The sequence below is a fragment of the Dryobates pubescens genome, chromosome 19 (assembly GCF_014839835.1).
Source record: "Dryobates pubescens isolate bDryPub1 chromosome 19, bDryPub1.pri, whole genome shotgun sequence".
NCBI lineage: Eukaryota > Metazoa > Chordata > Aves > Piciformes > Picidae > Dryobates > Dryobates pubescens.
The window spans coordinates 22715560-22738450 of NC_071630.1; the positions used below are offsets into that span (position 1 = coordinate 22715560).

At 49.0% G+C, this 22891-nt stretch overlaps 1 protein-coding gene across 1 annotated transcript in view; it reads left to right on the forward strand.

Moving 5' to 3' along the window:
- Window positions 1–22891, forward strand: part of NECAB2 (N-terminal EF-hand calcium binding protein 2) — a 93701-nt gene that overhangs the window by 19095 nt on the left and 51715 nt on the right. The window contains exon 3 of the mRNA XM_054170015.1: window positions 22574–22682. Within this exon, the coding sequence (XP_054025990.1) occupies window positions 22574–22682 (109 nt within the window). The remainder of the gene's footprint in view (window positions 1–22573; window positions 22683–22891) is intronic.

A 22891-nucleotide genomic window follows, 5' to 3' on the forward strand; every position in this document is an offset into this window, starting at 1 on the left:
TGACACCTCAGTTGATATGTGACAGTTCAGGTGCCTGTCTGGTATCCTGCAGAATGCCCTTTCTTCAGTACAAATCATTGCAGTATCGGTGGCCATCACACATGCCCTCCACCATTAGCTGTACCTTGTGCTGCAAAAGCTGCAGCTAGAATGGCAAGCCAAACTGAAAATAAAAAGTGTTAAAAATCAGCATCACCTAGTATTTGGCCTTCTTCAGCTGTGCTTGGCAGTCTGCAGCTCTTGCTGCCTCATGGCTGTGAAGCATAGTTACATGTTGGTCCACCCCAAGGCTGTGCTAGCAGCTCCTTCCTGCCCTCTCTGCCCAGCACCTTCCCTTCTCAGTGCTGCTGACCCCTTCTTTCCTCTCCCTCTCAAAAATTCAGCTGCTGGACTAAACTCGTGGTAAAAGTCAACAACTGCATAACCCTCAAGGCTTCCTGACATTTCTGTGTTGATGATAAATAGATCTGGACCTCAAAGACAGTCAGGTACCTAATCACACTTTCCCACTTCCTTACTAGATTATACCTTGGTCCATCAAAAGCTCAGCTGGTGATGCTGACCCAAAGGGTTGTCTTCCCACAAGCACTGTCTGAGCAAAAGTATCAACCCTTGGGCCATTGCTGACCTCTGCTCTTTGCTGGACCCCACTCAGAGGGGTCAGACAGGGAAGAGAAGGCTAGATCAATTCTTTTGCATTGGAAACCATCTTTCTGTCTGGTACAGCGCCTGACTTTCCAGCCTAACTCATCCACCAAGCATTCTTCCTGCCTGTGTTTATCACTATTGGAGGTCCAGGGTGGTCTGAGACCTGCCTGCCTATGGGCATCCTCACATGGTTCATCAAAACTCTCACCCTCAGGAAACATTGCTCCCCATGCTTAGGGAATGGAGGTCTGGCAGAGCAAAGAGATGCTCATGTCTGAGATCTAACTAGCTGTGTGGCACCGAGCAGTGGGGCAGCAGACCTGTGTTCAGCCTTTGAGGTGGGATTGGTGTGTCTGTGTGATGCAGCCTGAGTGTTCTTCTAGGTGAGGCTCTTCTGCTGGATCTGCTCTGTCTCTTGGCTGCTCCTTTCAATTCCTTTAATACAAAGAGTCAGGGATGAACAGCAGCGCTGGGGTGGCTCCCAGGAGACATGAGGAGGGGACATCGAGCAGGGGTCACTGTTTTAGCCTGGCAATTTGAGGCTGAACGTTTGATCAGCAGGGCAGCCTCTCCAAACCCTCCTGCTTTGCTTTGAAAAGCACCAATTAAGGTTTGACATGCAACATAACCCAAAGAAGACAGGGTGTTTTGTTGGCTTTTTTCCCACATCTCCCAACCCACAGAAGATTTTTCTTCTGCAAACCTCATTAGAGGCTTCAGGCTGGACAGGAGTGAATGGGATATGTTGTTGTAGCAGATTTAATGGCCTTGTTGCAAGTTGTGGAAGGTGGAAACAAGGGATCATGGTTTCCCAAAGAGACTTTGAAAAGCCACTCAATTAGCCAAGAAGACTTCTAAAGACATTTCTTTTCAGAGCTCAAGTTGAGAGGTTTAATTAGGGGCTGTGCAGCAGATGTGTCTATGTGGCATGATGGCATCCAGTGAAGGGCACTGTGAAACATTTATGGAGCTGTTACCTACTTGTGATCCCTGACCAAAACCCGTGAGCTTTATTCATAATGCCTTGGTTCTTGCCCTGGCTTTCCTGGAGCATGGAGATCACTGCCAAATGCTGCCAACTGAACCAGTGAGTCATGGCTGTATCCATCCTGGAGGCTGTTTCAGGTGAAATATTGTACTCATTTATTTTCCTTGCTTGATGGGTCAAACCCACCCTGATTGCCCTGCCCTCTGAGCAGATGACACAGGCTCCAAACAGACTCCAGGCTCCTCCTCTGGGCCAGGTGCTGAGTGTCCCTGTGGTCTGGCTCACCCAGAGTGCTTGCATTAGCAGGTAGCAACAGAGAAAGGGCAGAGAAAGCCAAAATAGGGTATTACCATCCTTGCTGTCTGCATGTGTCTGTCCCTCACTGAGGCCCTCTCCAGGTGCTGGAGCCAACAGTGTACACTCTACATCTGCCTGCCCTGAAATTCTCCTTGCAAAATCTGAGCTCCACTGTTAAGACTAAGCTCAGGGAAAAAAAAAAAGGTCTGTTTTTGTCCTGCTCCCTTGGTAGCAGGGTGTAACCACCCCAAGCTGTTTCTTAAACTGCTCTCAAAGGCGTGGGGTGGATGTGAGATGAATTTATGCAAAGCTTCTTGTTGGTGCTCAATGAATTTCCCTTGGAAGCTCTCTGCCTTTGGTAGGGAGATGTTTTAACTTGCTTTAAACTGCATCAGTGATTCAGTTGGTGTGTGCTCTCAGTGTATTATGAATGAGTGTGTGGATATGAATTATGTATTCCAGTGTGGCAGTGGCAATGTACTCCTGGGTGGAGGTGACCAGCATGTAGGAACTCCTTAGAAGGCCTTTGCCACCACCACAGGTATCTTGTGTGACCCTCAACTTCTGTCATTTCTCTTGCCACCTCACTGAAATCTCACTGATGGCTTCCATCGCCATGTCTCTCTCACTAGGAGGACTTCCCTGTGTTTGCCTTTTGGTTTAAGCCCTGGGAAGTCCCTTCAGGGGCAGCAGAGCAGACCCTGTGTGGAGGAAAATCACTGCTTTTTGCCTCCTGCCCTGGTGCTTGCACGTCTGCCTCTGCTCTTGGCAGTACCAGGCTCTGGCTTCACTTTTAATTAGCTGTCTTCTGTGGGTCAGCTGTATTTATTGAAGATGGTTTATTATAGTTGTTAAAATTAAAGAAGGCAAAAATTGAATGGAGAACAAATACCCTGCCACAAGTAATCCTGATCATTCAGCAGCAAATTTTGCAGACAATGGAGAGAGAATATGTTCTGGCAGCCTGTGTTCAGGTGACTGGCCAGGAGCAGCATAAATCATTTGTTCCTTCCTATTACCTTTCTCACTCTTTTAAAATCCATGGGTTACCTGACAGCATGCACTGGAGAGAGGGGAGGAAGTGCCTTCCTGATGTGCAGCAGGGAAAGAGATGTCTGAAGCTGAAACAATGATGCACACAGATCTGGGATGCTGAGCAGGGACCATCTGTGGGACAGGAACAGTTCGTTTTCCTCCAGGGAGGATGTGTTAGCTAAGAGTGAGAATGGATGGTGACATGAAGGAGCTCAAATGTCTTTGGTGTTACAGAATAGTTTAGATAGGAAGGGACCATTGAAGGTCATCTAATCCAACACCTCTGCAGTCAGAAGGATCATCTGCAACTAGATAAGCCCTATGAGGAGAGGCTGAGGGAGCTGGGGTTGCTTAGCCTGCAGAAGAGGAGGCTCAGGGGAGACCTTCTTGCTCTCTCCAACTCCCTGAAGGGTGGTTGGAGCCAGGTGGGGGTTGGGCTCTTCTCCCAGGCACCCAGCAGCAGAACAAGAGGACACAGTCTCAAGCTGTGCCAGGGGAGGTTCAGGCTGGAGGTTAGGAAGAAGTTCATCATAGAAAGAGAGATTGGCCCTTGGGATGTGCTGCCCAGGGAGGTGGTGGAGTCCCCATCCCTGGAGGTGTTTAGGAAGAGCCTGGATGGGGTGCTTGGTGCCATGGTTTAGTTGATCAGATGGTGTTGGGTGACAGGTTGGACTGGATGATCTCAGAGGTCTTTTCCAACCTGGTTAATTCTATTCTATTCTATAGATCAGGTTGCTCTGGCCAACCTGATGTGGAATGTTTCCAGGGACAGGGTTTCTACCATCTCTCTGGACAACCTGGGCCAGTGGCTCACCACCCTCCTTATGCTTGGCTGTATTCACCGTGGGACAGTAGCACGTTGCTCTGGAAGGAGCCTGCAGTGCTTTTGGACTGTAACTGCTGGAAGTAATTAAAAAGCCTTTTCAGAGTGGAAGCATCTCTTTTGTGGCCCTGCTGCAGCCTCAGTGCAGAGGGGGAAACCTGTCTGTGTGTGGTCCAAGTCCCAGCCAGAGCTCAGCTGTGAGGGCAGATGCTCTGGCCACACTCCCACCGCTGCTTGGCTTTAAAGGGCTGGTGCATGCTGGGCTTGGCACCGAGAAACAGCTCAGCCTGGGTGTTGGATTTGGATCTGAGGCTGGCTCCCACTGCCAATCTCCTTAGACACTGGTCCTGAGGCTCTCAGCCTGACCCAGTGCAGGCACAAGTGCTTTCAGCCCTCTTAGCATTCACTGCTTCCTACCCTCAGCCTGTGAAAGGGGACGGATTTTGGGGCACCAGTGTCAGCAACAATCAGAGCTGGTGGGTTTGGGGTGCTCCTGATGCTTGGCTTGTAAACACAGGATTTCTTTTCCCTAAGCCATAGTAACTGACTCCAGGAGACTGCAGAGCCTGGGTGTTCTTTAGGCACATGTTGGCTGAGTTATGCATTGTGCTGCAGTGCCAGCGCTGGAACACAGGTTTGCTCCTGGTCCACTGATAAAAATGAGTAAGCTGAGATTTATTTTCATTTCCAAAGGATTTTCTGTTCATCAGGGAGATGTTTCTCTTCCAGCTGGCTGGTTTCCTGGCTTTCAAACATGCTACCCTCTGCTAAGCAAGGATGCTCTTTCTTCCTTGCCTTTGTGGTACCACCACTTGCTTGTTTTGCTTCCTTACACCTCCCTCCCCAGTTTCTAAAAAAGGTTGAGTTAACATTGACAGGCAGCTGAAGATTAGCCAAAATTCAATGTATTTACATTAGCAGGCTCCTCAGTACAATACACTTTTGCCTTCTTAATCTGTAATAGACACACTTGTTAGGAATTAATATCTGATGCCACTTAGAGGTTTGTTAATCCCTTCATGCTCTATTAGGAACACTTTTGGCTCTGCAGGAAATAAATGGGGCAATCCAAGTTCCTGGCAGGCAGGAGCAGCCACAGGCTTGCCATGGCAGCATGCTGCTGTCTTCCTCCATGCCAGGAGTGGCTGCTGATAGCAAATGTGTGACACTCACCAACTCCTGTGACTTCCCTGGGGGGTGGGATAAGGGGAAGGGCAGGGCGGAGGGGCAGGGTTAGGGACCAGGCACGGATTTGAAATGCTTCTCCCTGGGAAAACTGAATGATGGGAAAGCACAGCTTGCCTGGCTGAGTTTCAAGCTGGAGGCCAAGAAGAGGGGATGGAAGATGTGAGTCTCTCCCTGGGTTTTATGGAGGTTAGGTCTTGGTTATATGAAAACACAGCCCCATGCTACACTGTCTTCTTATACTTCTGTAGCTGGAGCAAGAGTAGTATCAATACATTCTGTATGTGTTAAATGGTGGGGAACCTTCCTCCCCCCCAGCTGCAGTGCTTGCACAAGTCTGTAAGAATAAGATTAAATATTTCTATTTTTCCAGAGGGAAGCCAGACTTGTCCCCCTTGCCCTGCAGCCAGTGTTCTAGTTGTTGAGAACCCCAGAGTTTAGGTCCTGCAAAGGGAACTCCTAAATTGGAAACCAGAGCGGGAAATGGCTTTGTAGCATAGAGTCACAGAATCATTTTGGTTGGAATCATAGAATCATTTCAATTGGAAAAGACCTCTGAGGTTACTGAGTCCAACTGTCAAGAGTGCCCTAGCCATTAAACCATGTCCCAAGGTACCATGTCCAGCTTTAAGATCATGGAGTCCAACCATTAACCCAGCAGTGCCAGGTCAGCACTAAACTAAGTCCCTCGGCAGCACACCTCCGTGGCTTTTCAGTCCCTCCAGGGATGAGGTCTCCACCACTGCCCTGGGCAGCCTGTTCCAGGGCTTAACAGCCCTTTCTGGGAAGAAATTGTTCCTCATGTCCAACCTAAACCAAAAGGATAAAAGTGGGACTCTGCGGCGTAAAGAATGTTAAGCCCTGGAGGAACAACAGGGCTGGGAGCAGGCAAGGTGATAAATGCTGAGATCCTGGGGAGAGCAAGGGAAAGGGAAACTGGGCAGTGGGGGATCATCTGCAAATGTGTCTTGAGCAGAGCACAGACACTTAAAACTTTTCTGAACCAGTTGTTGCTCTCTAAATGAGGAGCCTGACATTTTAAAGGTCAGCAGCCAGGAAGAGGGTGACCCCTCTAAGCAAATGCAAAGACTGTACTTAACCAGCTTGCCATGTCCTTCCCATCAGGGTGTGGTGCTGCCTATTGCCTGGGCAGCCAATCTCTGGAGATGGTTCCTAAAAAGGCAGGTATGCCATACCCAAATCAGGGAGGATACCTGGTATTTTTCCCATGTCTCCTCAGTCTAGGAGAGCTGATGAGGCAGAGGTGGGCAGAGAAAGACCTCATGAGAGTTTGACAGTGGCTTTGGATAGAGGGGATGGAAGCAGAAGGTGTCAGTTTGCAGGAAGGAGCTCTCTGCAGACCAAGGCAGAGCTATGCCTTGCCTTGCTAACACCTGAGGGTTGTGGGGCAATGTGTGCTGTGGTGGCATTTCAGCATGTCCCTGCTTCATCCCAACGGATTGAGCCCTCCCCAGCCACAGCCTCTTGTGACTCAAAGCCCCATCTCTTCAGGGCAAAACCCAGCTGGGGGCTGGCTGCATCCAGAGAAAGGATTCATTGGGCAAGCATCTGCATTTTTTTCAAACATCAAACCCCTTAACCTGTGGGCTGCTGGACCACTTGCTTCCTTCCTTCATGCTTCCCCCCAACACTCCCTGCCTTTTTTTGCTGAGAGCCCCAGGCTGAACTGAGCAAATGTAATCACAGAATTAACCAGGTTGGAAAAGACCTTCAAGATCATCAAATCCAACCTATCACCCAACACCATCTAATCAAGTAAACCATGGCACTGAGTGCCTCATCCAGTCTTATTTTAAACACTTCCAGTGATGGTGACTCCACCACCTCCCTGGGCAGCACATCCCATTGGCCAATCTCTCTTGCTGGGAAGAATTCATGCTAACATCCAGCCCAAACTCCAAAATCGTTTTAGAATCATAGAATTGTTGGGGTTGGAGGGGATCTCAATGATCATCCAGTTCCAACCCCCCTGCCATGGGCAGGGACACCTCACACTAGAGCAGGTTGCCCGGAGCCACATCCAGCCTGGCCTTAAAAACTCCCAGGGATGAGGCTTCCACCACCTCCCTGGGCAGCCTGTGCCAGGCTCTCACCACCCTCATGGGGAAGAACTTCTTCCTCACATCCAATCTGAATCTACCCACTTCTAGGGTGTTTTTTTTTCCCATTCCCCCAAGTCCTTTCATTTCCTGACACCCCAGAAGTCCCTCACCTGCCCCCTTTCCCCCCTCAAATCCCAGAGCTCCCATGCTCTATTGGAGTCTCCTCCCACCCCAGGTGTGGCCACTTGGCCCTCCCCACCCACTCCCCTTTTTAATCCCCACCCCAGGAAAGGCTGCACCCCTCTGGGCTGGGGGATTCTGTTCTCATCACTGGTGAATCCTGGTGGTGCACACTGGGGACTGACACTGTGAGAGACCCAATGACCAAGGCACCAGTGAAGAAAACAGTTTTCTTGTGTTCCTAAATCCCCACGGGGGAGGCCTGGGCTGCTGCAGTGTCGCACTTTGCCCTCCTGTCTTCCACAATTTTGGTATTGGAGGTTTAAGCCTGCACTGTGTGTCTCTGTGCACTGATTTGAATGTTGGGGCTGCTAAAGCTTTGCACTGCCAACACACTGAGCATTGTGATCCTTCCACAAAACAAGAATGAGGATTAGATGTTTCTCCCAGCGCTGCTGTTGCAGCACCCTGCGGAGACTGCTGGAGGCTGAGGAGTGTCGTGGTTTAACCCCAGCTGGGAATGAAGCACCAAGCAGCTGCTTGCTCACCCAGACCCCAGTGGGATGGGGGGAGAGAACTGGGGCAAAAAAAGGTAAGATGTGTGGGTTGAGATAAAGGCAATTTAATAGGCCAGAAAAGGAAGGGAAAATGATACTAGAATGTAGAAAGCTGGTGATGCACAACACAATTGCTCCCCCCCTGCTGCCGGATGCCCAGCCAGTTCCTGAGCTGTGGTGTGCCCTGGCCAGCTTTACCCCAGTTTATATGCTGAGCATGGCATCGTACAGTATGGAACATCATCTTGGTCAGTTAAGGTCAGATGTCCTGGCTGTGTCCCCTCCTGTCTCCTTGTGTCCCTCAATTTTCTCACTGGCTGGACAGCTTGAGAAGCTGAAGAGTCCTTGCCTTAGTGCAAGCACTGCTCAGCAACACCCAGACCATCAGTGTGTGATCACGATTCTCATCCTAAGTCTGAACCACAGCACTGCACCAGCTACTAGGAAGAACATTAACTTTTCCCCAGCCAGAACCAGGATGAGGAGGCAAGTTATTCTGCAGCACAAACATCCCATGGGACTTTGGCAGTCACTGACCTGATCATTTGCAAGTGCCTTTGTCCCTGCAAAAGCACATTAAGTGCTCTTTGTGAGAGAGATGGATGAGGTTTGGAATTAGCTTCTCTTTAATTAGGGTGGAAATAGCAGGAGACAGCAAATGTTGTGTTATCCTTCATGGCAAATGTCATCCAAGCTCTCAGTCAGAGGTTTCTTAAGAACGCATAGCACCAAGCCCTGCAGCACCCTGGTCTACCTTGGTTGGAATTCTGTTCACCAGGAGGCTTGCTGAGGTTTCCAGGAAGGCAAAATGCAACTCTGATCCCTCTCAGATGTGCTCAGTGGGGTTTGCTGGGATGAAGAGGGCGGTGCAGAACCTGTGACCTGCTTGGCCAGTGCCACCTTTTTCTGCTCGAGGCTTTTCAGTTGGTCTGACCAGCACCATGACCCTTACCAACACCAGTGTTTCTGCTTTGTTTCCCAGATCCTATATTATTCTTACTTCTGCTTGGTTTGTTTGTTTTTTTCCCCCCTCTATGTAAGTCAATCATGAACATTTCAAGCTCAGGTGTGTACAATGAGGCAAACAGGCTTCTAAGAACAGAGGGTGGCTTTTAATGTCACCTTTATCCTTGTGCATTGAACCTGTCAAGAAATGCAGCTTGTGCTAATAGTTTGGAAATGTGAGTAAATTGAGTGGGCTTCCTGCAGGCACAGGAGAGCCTGGAGAGCTCCTCCAAGGCTGCTTTCTGAAAAGCTTTTCCATGACAAGCTTGGCAGTGACATGTGAGCTAACAGCACTGGGAGACAGAAAACATCTCTGTAAAACTTGTGCTTTGATGAAGCTCTTAGACGAGCCTTCTCCCGCAGCAGGATGCTTGCTGCTTCAAATGGGTCCAATCTCTGCTAATAAATCACCTCCTCCATGCCAGGAGGGTTTGATTGAACATCACAGGAGATATCATTGAGGGCTAAATCCAACGTTTTCTATTCCATTGCCCAAAGCTTGTAATGCTGTGTAGTTCAGAGAAGTACAATGTTCCCTCAGGTGTTCCTATCACCAAACCAGGCAACTTGATACCTCCATGTGCAGAGTGACTCCAGTGTTTGCCTGCTTGGTTGCTTGGTTATCTTTGCTCCTGTTTTGTGTTCCAAGCTGAACAAAACAGGGCTGTGCTCCCCACCTCAGGGCTCTTCAGCTTTGAGTGGGGGGGGGGGCAATATATATATAATCAATATGAGCATCCTGTATAACATTTCCTGGAATGGCAGAAATTCAGATGCTGCTGGCTTTTGATGGTGGTGATCTTTTAAACTGATTTTGCTATCAAAGCTTAGGGAAACAGAAAGTGTGGAGGTGTGGTCTATCTTGTAAATTCTTGGGCATCACCATGAATGCTGGACACCCTCAGTGCTGCCACACTTCTCGAGAAAATTAGCTCTGCCAGAAGCAGAACCTGATTCATGCTTCATGCTTGTGCCAAACAGGTTGTGTCTCTTGACTCGATCATCTTAGAGGTCTTTTGCAACCAAAACACTTCTATGGCTGTATGGCTTTCATGGTCCACGCTCCTCTTTTCCTCCTCCTGTGTTGGTTTCTCAGCTGGTTGCTCAGGCCAGCCTCCAGCACTTTCCCCTCTGCTCTCCAGCCACCATTTCCCTGCTTCCCTGGGCATAAGACTATACAGAGACAAGAAGGGAAGGGAGCAGTGGCTGCCTGTGCAGAGGCTGCAACCAGTGCTCTGCTGGTGTGTTTGGACACACTGATAGAAGCAGTGCTGCTGTGTGTTCCCATGGGTACATCATCCCAACCTGGGTTAAACCTGAGTGTTGGCTCAGGGAGTTTTGCATCACAGGCAGCATCTGCCTGTGCTGCCCATGTGCCATCCCCTTGGGACCCAGCTGCTCTGAGGTATATCAGTCCTGCCAGGAAAGGCTGTGTGCTGCTGCAGGTTGCAGAGCTGCAGAGGATGGTGCTGAGATGGTGTGGGGGAAATGTGGATTCAGCAAAAGCTAAGTAGCACACGGCATTAAAAATTCACAAAGGCTGCTCTGAAGCACAGTCTCTCAGAGAAGCATTTTAATGAGCTGCAGCAGGGCTGGGAGAGAGTGGGGGGACCCTTCCCCAGCCTCATGCACTGCTCCACCCCTTTGGCTTATGCATCTGTGGGTCTCAATGTTCAATGAAAAACTACATCAGAAGCTTTCTCTCTCTCTCTCTTTCCCCCCCTTTTCTCCCCCTCCCCTCCCCAGCAACTCAGTGACATCTTAGTGAAGTTGGCTGTGGAAAAGTAAGATGAAAAATTGAGAGGATGCTGTCAGTGTTCAGGGGAAAATATCAGGATGAAACTCACTCAAATGAAATACTTTGAATCTGGGGATTTCAGATGTTCCTTTGAAAACTTTCTGGAAGAAGAGAAGCCAGGCACCCCCATTTTCACAGACTCATAGAATGCATCAGATTGGAAGGGACCCTGAAAAGTCATCTTGTCCAACCCCACTGAAAACAAAATAACAACTCCTGGCCATCTTCCCAGTGAATTTTCCCCTCAGATACTTCCCCCCCCCCCCCATCTTAGATTTAATCCTATTGAAGCTGGTTGGGCTGAACCAGAGAGACGCGGTTGGGATGATCCATCTGGGGAACAGACTGGGAGATGCCGAGATGGAGAGGTCAGGGGATGCTTCAGGAGTTGGTACACACCTTTCCCTCTGCCTTGCACGCTGATGCTAATGGGCCCTGGCTGCTTTCGCAATTACATCTTGAGTGGAGCACGTCGGAGGGGCTCTTTGGGGATGCTCTGCCTCAGCCTCTTGCAGGGCTGTGACCTACTTGCTAAACCAGCTCCTGCTCGGTGCTGTGCAGCTCGATGCTGCAGTGGCTCTTGTTGCTGTTTGATTCGTTTGCTGAAGTTTGTGTGCTGTCATTTGTGCTTTATCCTCGATGCTTTACGGCGTGCAGCGCTGTGGAGAATGCAGCAAAATCCCTTTCCCCTCCCCTAAACTCCCGAACACAAGAGAGCTTGGTAAGAGCCCTCTGCTTCTTTCTTCCTTTCTTTTCTCTTTTTTCCCCCCAACCTACTTTTGAAACTAACAGCTACAAAAATACAAAGGAAAGATATTAGTGCTGCAGCTTTGTTAGAAGTGGGCTGCAGAAGTAGGTGGTGGAAGCTGTGCCTGCTTAATTCACTGCAGCAGAGAAATGTCTTCAGGTTTTTGGGGGTTGTTTTGCTTTGCTTTGGTTTGGGTTTTTTGCCTTTTTGCAAGCTTTTTGGAGCAGATGCACCTCCCCTGCAGGGCTTGCTCTACTTATGTGCTGTGCAGCTGATCTGCTGGAGGAAATGGGTGGAAAAGGTCTGCACTGCTCAGTTTAGAGATGTTAAATATCTCTGACAGGGCTAAGATGCCCATCCTGCCCTGGCCAAATAGCTGAGGACACATAGGATAGGATAGGATAGGATAGGATAGGATAGGATAGGATAGGATAGGATAGGATAGGATAGGACAGAACCTCCAAACAATCTCAATCCTGCCCTGGCCAAATAGCTGAGGACACTCAGCATAGGATAGGATAGGATAGGATAGGATAGGATAGGATAGGATAGAATAGAACAGAACCTCCAAACAAGCTCAATCCTGCCCTGGCCAAATAGCTGAGGACACTCAGCATAGGATAGGATAGGATAGGATAGGATAGGATAGGATAGGATAGGACAGAACCTCCAAACAAGCTCAATCCTGCCCTGGCCAAATAGCTGAGGACACTCAGCATAGGATAGGATAGGATAGGATAGGATAGGATAGGATAGGATAGGATAGGACAGAACCTCCAAACAAGCTCAATCCTGCCCTGGCCAAATAGCTGAGGACACTCAGCACAGAGCTTACTCTTCCCCCCACCCCCTTTTATTTTTTTTTCCTTATTTTTTTTCCCCCTGAGAAAATAAATGAGAATTAGAGAAGCTTATTAAGAAGAAGCATAAAATTAAGAGCCAGGCTTTGCTTGGCTGCTCTTCCTGTGCAGCCCATTGTGAGCCAGCTTGGGCAGTGCTTGAGACTCAGAGGAGCATCTTATAGAATCAATAAGGTTGGAAAAGACCTCAGGGATGATCAGGTCCAAGCTGTCACCCAGCACCTCATGGCTACTAAACCATGGCTCCAAGGGCCACATCCAATCCCCTCTTGAACACCTCCAGGGATGGGGACTCCACCACCTCCCTGGGCAGCACATCCCAAGGGCCAACAACTCTCTCTGTGAGGAACTTTCTCCTCACCTCCAGCCTAAACTTCCCCTGGTGCAGAGACAGCTCTAGCTCTCGTTGATGCCAAGTCCTGAAGCACAGATTACCCCAAACCAGAAGTTTCTGGAGGAAATTTATCTGTTGGCAAAGAAGTTTCTCAGAAAGGGACCACTGGGCAGGAGCAGTCCTTTTGTTTACAGCCTGCAATCTTTTTCAGGGGGAATTTTGAGGCTGCTGACCCTTGAGAAACAGAACATTCATGTTGCAGGAGATCAGCATTGTAGGATTATGCCTGAGCTAAATGCCCAGGGGTTAAGACAAGGAAGCCAGTTATTAATTACACAGATCCTGATTTACCTTCTTGTCAGTCCTGGCACGAGGAGCTGGCTGTCCTGCGTGCTACACATGATAAGGCAGTAAGGTAATATTTTCTTCCTTCTCAGAATGCAAATGAGGAATCTGCTTTGCAAGTTGGTTTAATTTGCTGTCTTCATCTCTGCACAGCTTGCTAGCTGAATGGGAAACTGTTGCTGCTGCCAGCACAGCCTGGATATTGTTCTGTAGGGCTGTGGAAAGTGATGAGTTTGTCGCTCTCTAATCCACGGTAATTTGCTGCTAATTTGTCAACAGTCAACAGCTCCAGTGGCTACCCCATCAAAGCAGCCCCAGTGCCACTGCTTTCCTCTTATCAATGGGAGGAAAAGGCCATTTAGAGCTTTCCATCTGCTGAGAGTGTTTTACTAAACACAGAATAACACTTGTTTTACAAGGGGGAAACAAAATCATGGTGTAACTGCTGCCAGCGACAGATGAGGTTTCAGACCTGCCCGTAGCTGGGTGACTCAGCCCTGACCCTCCATCCCATGAGGACCTGGTGCAGCTGTTGCACCCAGGAGGGTGGTTCTGACTTTTATACTGAACTCTGCATTTAGACTGAAACGCAAGTTCTGTTCTCATAGACAGGAAACCAAACAAGAGGTTAGAGTTGCGTTCAGGGCAATGTTTTTGACTCCCCAGGAAGGGCAGCAGCTGAAATGCCACCCACGACCCCTGCCCCAGCTGCCCTCGGGTGGGAGAGGCAAGCACCATGGTATGGCTCCAGCCATCCCCCCGAGCCAGCCACCAAGGAGCTGGCAGCAACACTGGCTCTGCTGCCAGAGGAGCTGTGCTGTGTCCAGGTTGAGGGTGGTGCTGCCCCAAAGAGAGCAGCCCAACGTTTAATGGCCGTGGTGGTATTGGGTTGACAATTGGACTTGATGGTTTTAGAGGTCTTTCCCAACCAAAACAATTCTATGATTCTATGAGTGCTGCCTTGGTTCTTCATCTCTGCCCATCACACTTGGCTTTCTGCCTTTCAGTGTATCCAGTGTGATGCACCTGGAGAAGAACGATGGCACGGCAGGAGCAAGAGCCTTGCAGCAGCCTGGAATCATGCACAGCTTTTGCTGCACATGTGGGGAACTGCAGAAAAGGCTCCCAGCTAACCCCCCTCTGATGATGGTGCCAGAGCTCAGCAGCAGAATTAAATACCTCTCTGTGATTCCCAGGCCACCTCTGCTGTGCATACAGAGAAATGCTTAACCTTGCAGGGGGTTACAGCTAGCACTGTGCTTTGCTGCTGCATAGGAATGAACTCTTTGTTGCATAAGAAAAACAGCAGCTCTATTATTTAATATTTTAATATACCCTATCCAAATACATTCCCCCCCTCCCACTGTTAATTTTCACATATTTTTCCTGTTTCCCCCCCATGCAGAATAGTTGTTTTTAGGGCACTGCAGGAGGCAATTTTTTTTTCTCTTTTAACAAGGTCTCCTTGGGAGAATTTTACCTTAAATAGCAGGAGGAAGTTTTGAAGTCAGGATTAGCAGCTCTGGGATCCCTGGAGCACCAAGTGTTCTCATATTACTGACAAGCTGTGCTGGCTTGGTGCTTTATTTCCCCTTTAGAGCAAATGTTTAGAGAGGCTCATGTGCTTTGGCCAGGGGTTTGGTGGTGGACAGCTTGCTAGTGGGTTTGAAACACGGTGTTTCAGAAGGGTGACTGAAGAAGGGGTCTGCAACAAGGCTGCCTGAGTGAGGAACAGCAATTTTGGGGCTCGTGTGGCAGGGATCAAAGGTTGGTGATGTTGTAACCACTTCTCTCCACACAACCTTCTCTGAAGCAGAAATCCTAGTTTTGTATGGCTGCACCCACTATGCTGGTTCAAAAAGGAAAAGAAGATGGAGAAGTGTGGGGAGAGAAGATGCTGAAGGCACTTTAATGGAGAAGGAACTCAGCTGGAGCTGAGTAACTCTGGAGGGAGCAAGGCAGATGTTGGAATACATGGAGCATCAGAGCCTTTAGGATAGGGAATTGGGCTCCTTGGGTCAAGAAGCTGCAAGCTCTGCCCAGGAGTGTGCTGCTTTGCAGTGGTGGCTCCTGCTTGCTGGGGATATGGTTTGGGTGGGCAAATCGATCAAAGGCCCTAAAAAGCTGTGGTGGTTCAAAGTCAGTCAACCATTTAATAGCAGCCAATATAAAGGAGACAGGCTGAGGTCAATTAAGATGAAAAACAACTGAGAGGCTGTGGCTGTTGTGTGTCTGGAGCTAAGCTGGGGCTGCTGATGGCTGCAAGAGCTTGGAAATGGAGATCCCTGCTGTGGCTGGTGAGGAGAGTGAGAGAAGGGATGCCCACAGTCTCTTTAGGATTAGATATTTATTCTGTGCAATATATTTATGGTGTTTAGCCTAGAGGAGCCCTGAGGTCTCCTGTGTTCTACCTTCCGACACATAAATGCCCTTGGTGTGTGTCCAGCTGGGCTGCCTTCCCTCTGCCCTCAAACTGCAAGCTATGGTTTCTTTTCCTGATTGTTTTCCAGAGCAGTGTGCCCCGAGCCGGAGCAGTGTGCCCCGAGCCGGAGCCGTGTGCCCCGAGCCGGAGCCGAGTGCCCCGAGCCGGAGCCGAGTGCCCCGAGCCGGAGCCGTGTGCCCCGAGCCGGAGCCGAGTGCCCCGAGCCGGAGCCGTGTGCCCCTGTGCAAAGTGTCTGAGGCTCCCACTCACCTGTGCCTTTTGCTAACTATTAAGAGAGGCAGCACATGGAGGGGCTGACTCTTTTTTTCCCTTGTGCCACCACAAATGTTCACAAATGTTCAGAAACCAACTGTTGACACCTGCAAGAAAAGAAATCTAACCAGCGGCAAGAGGAAGCCTGAAACAGGTTACCTCCTCTTTTCTGTAGGATAAACTGTGGCTTGAGAAAGCTGTGTGGACTACTGGCATCTCTGCCTGGACCCTCTTCTAAATCCCTGGGGGATTTTTGGTTGCTTTGTTCAACTGCATTGAACCTGCCCAGGCTGTTTGCCCCCTGGGGAAGTCTGATCCCCACGACTTCTTTGGAAGTCATTCCTAAACAGCTGTAGTGAAACATCCAAACCCAATGCAGTGGGTGAATGCCAAAAGCCCAGCCTTGTTTAAACCAGCTCATTGCAGCAGAGTGAGAATTAGTTGGGAATCTGGAGAGGGGGGGAAGGTAGAGTCTTCATAAAAGACTAGTAGAAAATGTGCTTCATTACTCCTGCCTGTCGGAGTCAAAGTGGGTGGGTAATTTTCAGCTGGTTGCAGAGGAGCTGCAGATGACTTTGGGAGTGGATCCTGAACTGCAGCCAGCAGAAGGGTTGTGCAGTGCTGCACAAGGTGCAAGGCACGTGGCCCATGAGCTGCACAGGAGAGTGTCAGCTCAGCAAGCTTGATTTGGGGTCCTCCAGCAGCCTTCCCACAGCCACAGTTTAAAATGATGGAGATGAAGACCTTCACCCTGTCCTGACAGACATCTAGGTAAACATAAAGGATCCAAAAGTCCCCACATGGAATTCTGAACATCCCAGAATCCCAGCATGGTAGGGGGTTGGAAGGAACCTCTGGAGATCATCCAGTCCAACCCCCCTGCTAAAGCACCCACAGCAGCTTGCCCAGGATCACAATGGCCAGGGGGGGTTGGAATCTCTCCAGAGAGGGAGACTCCACAACCTCTCTGGGCAGCCTGCTCCAGGGCTCTGGCACCTTCACAGGAAAGATTTTTTTCCTCATGTTCAGGTGGAACCTTCTGTGTTCCAGTGTGTGCCTTTTGCTCCTTGTGGTATTCCTGGGCACTGCTGAAAAGTGTCTGGCCTCATCCTCTTGCTTCCCACCCTTTAGATAAGCAGGGGAAATGCCTTTCACCAGCCTAACCGTCCGGTTTGTTTCCTCATCCTCTCCCCTGTTCACTGTGACTTCCTCTGGCGGCCAGCTCTGGGGGTGCAGTTCCTAGTATCTAGCTGTATCTGTGTTACACTTGGAGCCCGGGCACAGGGAAATGAGATGATAAGTGATGGTTGTCCAGGACATCTTCAGTGGTGCAGTTCCACTGCAGAAACCCCCAGGTGTGTCCAGCTGCCTGAACTTGGAGAACACCCAGCTTTTGGGGCAGGTTTTGCAGCTTAAAACCTCCATTAAAAGGAGTGTTCCATGGGCCAGTACATAAAGGGTGGCTACCAGGAGGATGGGGAATCCCTTTTACAAGGGGTCCCACAGTAAAGCCAAGGGGTGATGGAGATAAATTACTGCTGGGGAGATTGTGGTTGGACTCCAGAAGAAAATATTTCCCCATGAGAAGAGTCAGACCTTAGAATCATCTCCCAGGGGAAGCAGTGGATTCCCCTACACTGGACAGTTTGAAGACTCAGGTTGATGGGGTGCTGAGCCAGCTTATTCAACTATACTATTAGCTAGAAAGTTTGGACCAGGTGGCCCTTGGGGTCCCTTCCAACCTGACATTCAGTGATTCTGTGTTTTGAGGGTTTGCATTTAATGAGTCTGCATCTTTCAGACCCATCACTGATCAGACCTGTGGACCTGGAGTTAGTTTTTCCTAATAGCCCAGGGCTGAAAACTCCAAGCCCACATGCAGCTTCATCCAAGTGAATAAAGTTCTTCCTGTTGCCTTCTGAGGGGGCTGGATGAGGGGGTCCAGGGTAGAAGCAAGTCCTTGTGCTCACTTGCACAGAGACACCCCCAAGGAAGAAGGAAAGATGAAATCCCGTTTGCTTAGCCATATCTCTGGTGGCACTTGCACACTAAGTGGGGCTTAAAGCATTTTAGGACTCCTAAAGCAATGAAAATAAGTAATGAAATAAGTAATGAAATATATTCTTAATATAGCTAGAAAATATAAGATGTCTCCACCTGATGTAATTGAAAATGGATTTAGCAAACCCAGGCTCAGAGCAGTGACTTCATTTTATAGCTGCTTTAAGCTCTTTGTATCACTGAGTGAATTTCCCAAAGCTCAGCCATCAGAATTTCTGTGTTTTGGCTGATTTATGATCTGATTTCCACATCTCCCTCCCTTTGCTTCATTAGCCTGCCTGATTGTGCAGGTTAGAAGGTGTAAGAGCCACCTCTACCCTCCTCAGATTGCAAGTGGAGCAATAATAAAACCCCAGCTGGGGCTTTCTGATGTTCTCTGTTATATCCTCCTCTCTTCAGTTAGTTTTAACTTTGATAACTCTCTTTGGCCAGTAATTTGCTTTGGTCTTTGCCTGTGATTGAATTATCTGGAAGAGCTAGAGTGAAATGGAGATTACTGTCTGAGGGGGAAATGGTGGTGAAATAGCTGTGACTTGATTAGTTCTTCTCTCAACTGATCAGCACCAGCATAGGCAACTTCTAGTTGCTGGCATTTGTCCTTGCTGCCAGCTTTGGTGTTGGCTTCAGGTACTGGGCTTGTAGGGAGGAGGAGGGTGAGAAAGTGAAGGAAGATTGTCTGCTTCCAGTGTGCTCATCCAGATGAAAGGCACAAAGTCTTCTCTAGATTTTACAGCTGATGAAAGTTTGATTGTGTTTAGAGAGATTTGGTGTGGAATCTCAATTTTTCTGTTATCCTTCCTATCAGAAGCAGCTCCCCAGAGGTGAATTTGGAGGATTTGTATCTGTTGAGCCCAGAAGCATTCAGCAAAACCCCCCCAGGGTCCTTCAAGTCTTGTCCATGGCTTGTTCTTCGGTGTCTGTCCTGATAAGGCTGCTCCTGAAGCACAGCATCTCCATCAGCTCATCACAGAACACATCAGTAGGTGGACCTGGTGTCAGCAATGTTGTGGTCAATCCTCCTTGCCCAGGATTTTTTTGCCAGTTTAATTTTGACTGCGACATCCCAGCCCGGTCTGCTTCTCCTTATCACCCGAGCGACTTGAAGGCTTCCTTTCATGCTGAGCTCCAGCAGCCTGCAGCTTTCAGGCTGTTTCACAATTAGAGATAGGCAGCTCAAGCATTATCTCCTTCCTCTGGAAGGCTTTCACACTGTGTGTTTGCAGGCAGCTATTCCAGCTTGTCTCAAACAATGATCAGCTTTAAGCTGACTGACACTTCATGGTGTTTGTCTGGTGGGAGGTGAAAGTCTCCGACACAGTTCGTTCAAATTCCTGCAGTGGTCAACCCAAAGAATCACAGAATGCACTGGGTTGGAAGGGACCCTCAAAGGTCACCTTGTCCAACCCCTCTGCAGTGAGCAGGGATGTCTCCAACTAGATCAGGCTGCTCAGGGCCCCATCAAGTCTGACCTTGAATGTCTCCAGGGATGGGGCCTCCACCACACCTCTGGGCAACCTATTCCAGTGTTCCAGCACCCTCATTGTGCAGAACTTGCTCCTAATGTCCAACCTAAATCTGCCCTGATCTAGCTTCAAACAATTGCTCCTCATCCTCTCACTGCAAGCCCCTATGAACAGTCCTTTCCCAGCTTTCTTGTAGGTCCCCTTCAGATATAAAAGGTCTCCTTGGAGCCTTCTCTTCTCCAGGCTGAACAACCCCAACTCTTCCAGCCTGTCCTCATAGGAGAGGTTCTCTGATCATCTTTGTGGCCCTCCTCTGGACCCTCTCCAGCAGGTCCAGGGTGGTGAGACACTGGAACTGATTGGCCAGGGAGATTGTGGATAGCCCTTTCCTGAAGATGTTCAAGGCCAGATTGGATGAGGCTTTGAGCAACCTGGGCTAGTGGAAGGTGTCCCTGTCCCTGGCAGGAGGGATGGAACTGAAGGATCTTTAAGGTCCCTTCCAACCCAAAGCATTTCATGATTCCATGTTTCTATGAATTCTGGCAGCCCTGAGAGGAAGGACAATGTCAAGGTAAATATGAAGTGATTTAAGGTTTACAGGAGTTGTACCCCACGTAAAGAACTGTTTAGACCTTGTGGGCTAGAAATGCCTTTATCCTTTTGATCTTGATGCTTGAAGATCCATATTCATTGCCAGTCAGGATCAGGAGAAACCACACCTTGATTTTAGCTAGGGTCCTTCACAGACAGGAGTGCTGGGGGCAAGCTTCTCATCCAGTAGTGCAGAGGTGGAGGGAATGGATGGATCTCTTGCTCTGGGCACAGTTGTTTTATCTCCTTCAGCAAGAGTGGTACCAGTAAGGTAGCCTCCTGGTGACAGTGGTGGGATGCTTCAGGTGATAGGGACTTGGAGTGCAGATGCTTTTGTTCTCTATGACCAGGCAGCAAATCTGGGATCCATCCTCTGAGCTGTGCATTGGTATTCTGCACCCTGCCTGCTGCCAGGATCTCAGGCTTCGGGGAAGGGACGGAGGAAACAATGCAGGCAGCTGGGCACTCTCTGTAGCCATTGTGGGGCTCTGACAAAGGGACCCTTTTCACCCAGTGTTGCTGCAGATTTTGTTCTGTGTTCCTGTTGTAATTGCCAATTAAATGGACATCTTAGACTCGATTCATCACTGGTCTAACTTCTTCTGTTGGGAAAAGAAACTGGGCTAGCATTTGGCAATGCAAGTGTGCTTTGGGAGCAGCAGACTCACTGAGCTCAGGGAAGAAATATTGACACATGATGGTAAGTTGGCTAATTTTGTCCTCTAGCATCATTTCCTGAAAGAGAAGCACCAGGGTTTATAACTGAATTGATTAAATAATGAATGATACATTCTCCTACTGCAAAGCAGGCAGCATCTCCAATCTGCGAGTCTTCTGTGGGTATGAATGGAGAGGCTGTGAGTAGTATGTGACCAAGGACAGCCATTCCAGCCAGGCACTGCTGCTTACCAGAGCACAGTTTCAATGGTTTGTGAAAAACCTGAGGTCAATTGAAGTTTCTTTTTCTCTCTCCTGTTGCCTTATAGCTGTATTTCTTCATTGGAGCTTTCTCCAGGCTTTCTTCATTTAAGGGCAATAAAGCTAGTGAGGGGTCTAGAGAGCAAAAGTTATGAGGAGCAGCTGGGGGAACTGGGGTTCTTTAGCCTGGAGAAAAGGAAGCTGAAGGAAGATCTCATTGCTTTCTACAACTCCCTGAAAGGAGGTTGAAGTGAGATGCGGGTCAGTCTATTCTCCCTAGTATGAAGTGGTTCCTCTAACAACCTGAAATTGTGCCAGGGGAGGTTTAGGTTGGATGTTAGGACAAGCATCTTTCCTGCAGGAGTGATCAGGAATTGGAACAGGCTCCCCAGGTGGGGTCACCATCCCTGGAGGTGTTCAAGAAGGTGTGGATGCAGCACTTTGGGGCATAGTTTAATGGCCATGGCAGTGTTTGGCTTGATGGTTGAACTCAAGGAGCTTAGAAGTCTTTTCCAACCAAAACAATTCTATGGTTCTTGGCTCCAGGTGTGGTTGTAAAGACATGTTGTCCACAGCGTGCAGAGAAAGGCTCCAGATTTAACAGTTGGGTGTAAGCCTATGTCACCTTGCCAGAAAAAGTTGCAAAGAAGTCCTCCTTACATCCCCTTGTATGTGAATTTGCTCCTTTATTCCTCTCTTCATCACCTAAGCAGGCTGTGGCAAGCCTAGTATTTAATTAATGCTGGGGATGGTATATAAAATGCTAAGTACAATAAAGTGTATGGCCAGATTTTCAAACCTGGATGTTGTTCTTCAACCTGTGAGTTGAGACTGGAGACACTGTCCCTTGAACACTGACTCTCTGCAGGGATACTTCATACAGCAAGGTCCAAAATGAGCTCCTAAAGGAGCTGGGTACTTCTGGTCTGAGCTGCTATCAAAACAAATGTTCAAGGGTGAGCTTACTGGTGAAATCAGTGCAGGTTCATCTCTAGGTGCCCAGGAGAACATGATTAAACCTTTGCATGCTGGAAGGTTTGTCAGAAGGCACCCAGCAAGCTGTGTCCTGCGTGGCCGGGCAGATGGATTCCGTGCGTCATCGGGTCCCTTCAGAAGCAAAGGCAAAGCATTAAGGTGACACAGTCCTTGTGTGCTTAAGCAGTTGACAACTGAAGCAAGATGTGCCTTGTTATGCTTGGTAGCTGCTGTCCTGCATTTCTGCCCAGAGCTGGGAGGAGCACAGTGTTGGAGAAGGTTCAGCTGGATGGAGATGATCAAAGAGACTGCTGGGTCTGTCATTCATTCCAGCCCGGAGTCTTTGTCTACTTCATAGAATAGAATCATAGAATCAATAAGGTTGGAAAAGACCTCAGGGATCATCAAGCCCAACCTGTCACCCAGCACCTCATGGCTACTAAACCATGGCACCAAGTGCCACATCCAGTCCCCTCTTAAACACCTGCAGGGACGGGGACTCCACCACCTCCCTGGGCAGCACATCCCCATGGCCAACAACTCTCTCTGGGAAGAACTTTCTCCTGACCTCCAGCCTAAACCTCCCCTGGCACAGCTTGAGACTGTGTCCTCTACTTATTACACATTGCTTAATTAGCACTTTGCATCATCTGAATATACAGTACACAACATGCTCCATAACTTCTTAGATGGAATTCTGTTGTAGGATGAAGCTTGTAGGCTTCACCTCCTTAGCCTTGAGTCGTGCTCTGGGTTGGTAGCTCAGTTAGCTGCTAATGGCCAGTGCATCCATAGCCAGGAGCTTCACCTGGCTTTGATGCCACCAGAGCTGCCAGGTCTCGCCCTGTCACTAGTGAGCTCTGCATCAGCTGAGAGCCAGATGTGCAGAAGCACTTTGAGATAGTTTTGGTCTGAGTCTTTACATCTAAACATAACTCTTGATTTCCAGTGGCTGTGCCCTTGTTTTGCCCATTCCTTAATGGGGACTGTGTTGCTGTTTGCAGATGATGGGAAGCTGTCCCTGGAGGAGTTCCAGGCCTTTTTTTCTGATGGGACACTGAATGAAGAAGAACTTGAGAAGCTGTTTCATACCATTGACTCGGACAACACCAAGTAAGTTCCCTCTGCTGACACTCCCTTGTTTTCCAGAGCCTTTGGATTGTGGCAGTGGTGTGCAGGAGCAGGGCTGCTGCAGAGCCAACACCACAGGGATGCAGCTGGCATTGCAAAACTTTGCAAAGTCTCTGTCTTTGCTTGGTTTGTAGCTCATTGTGATGGCCATTAGGAATCCTTGGTATAAAACCTTGGTGGTTATTTTCAGG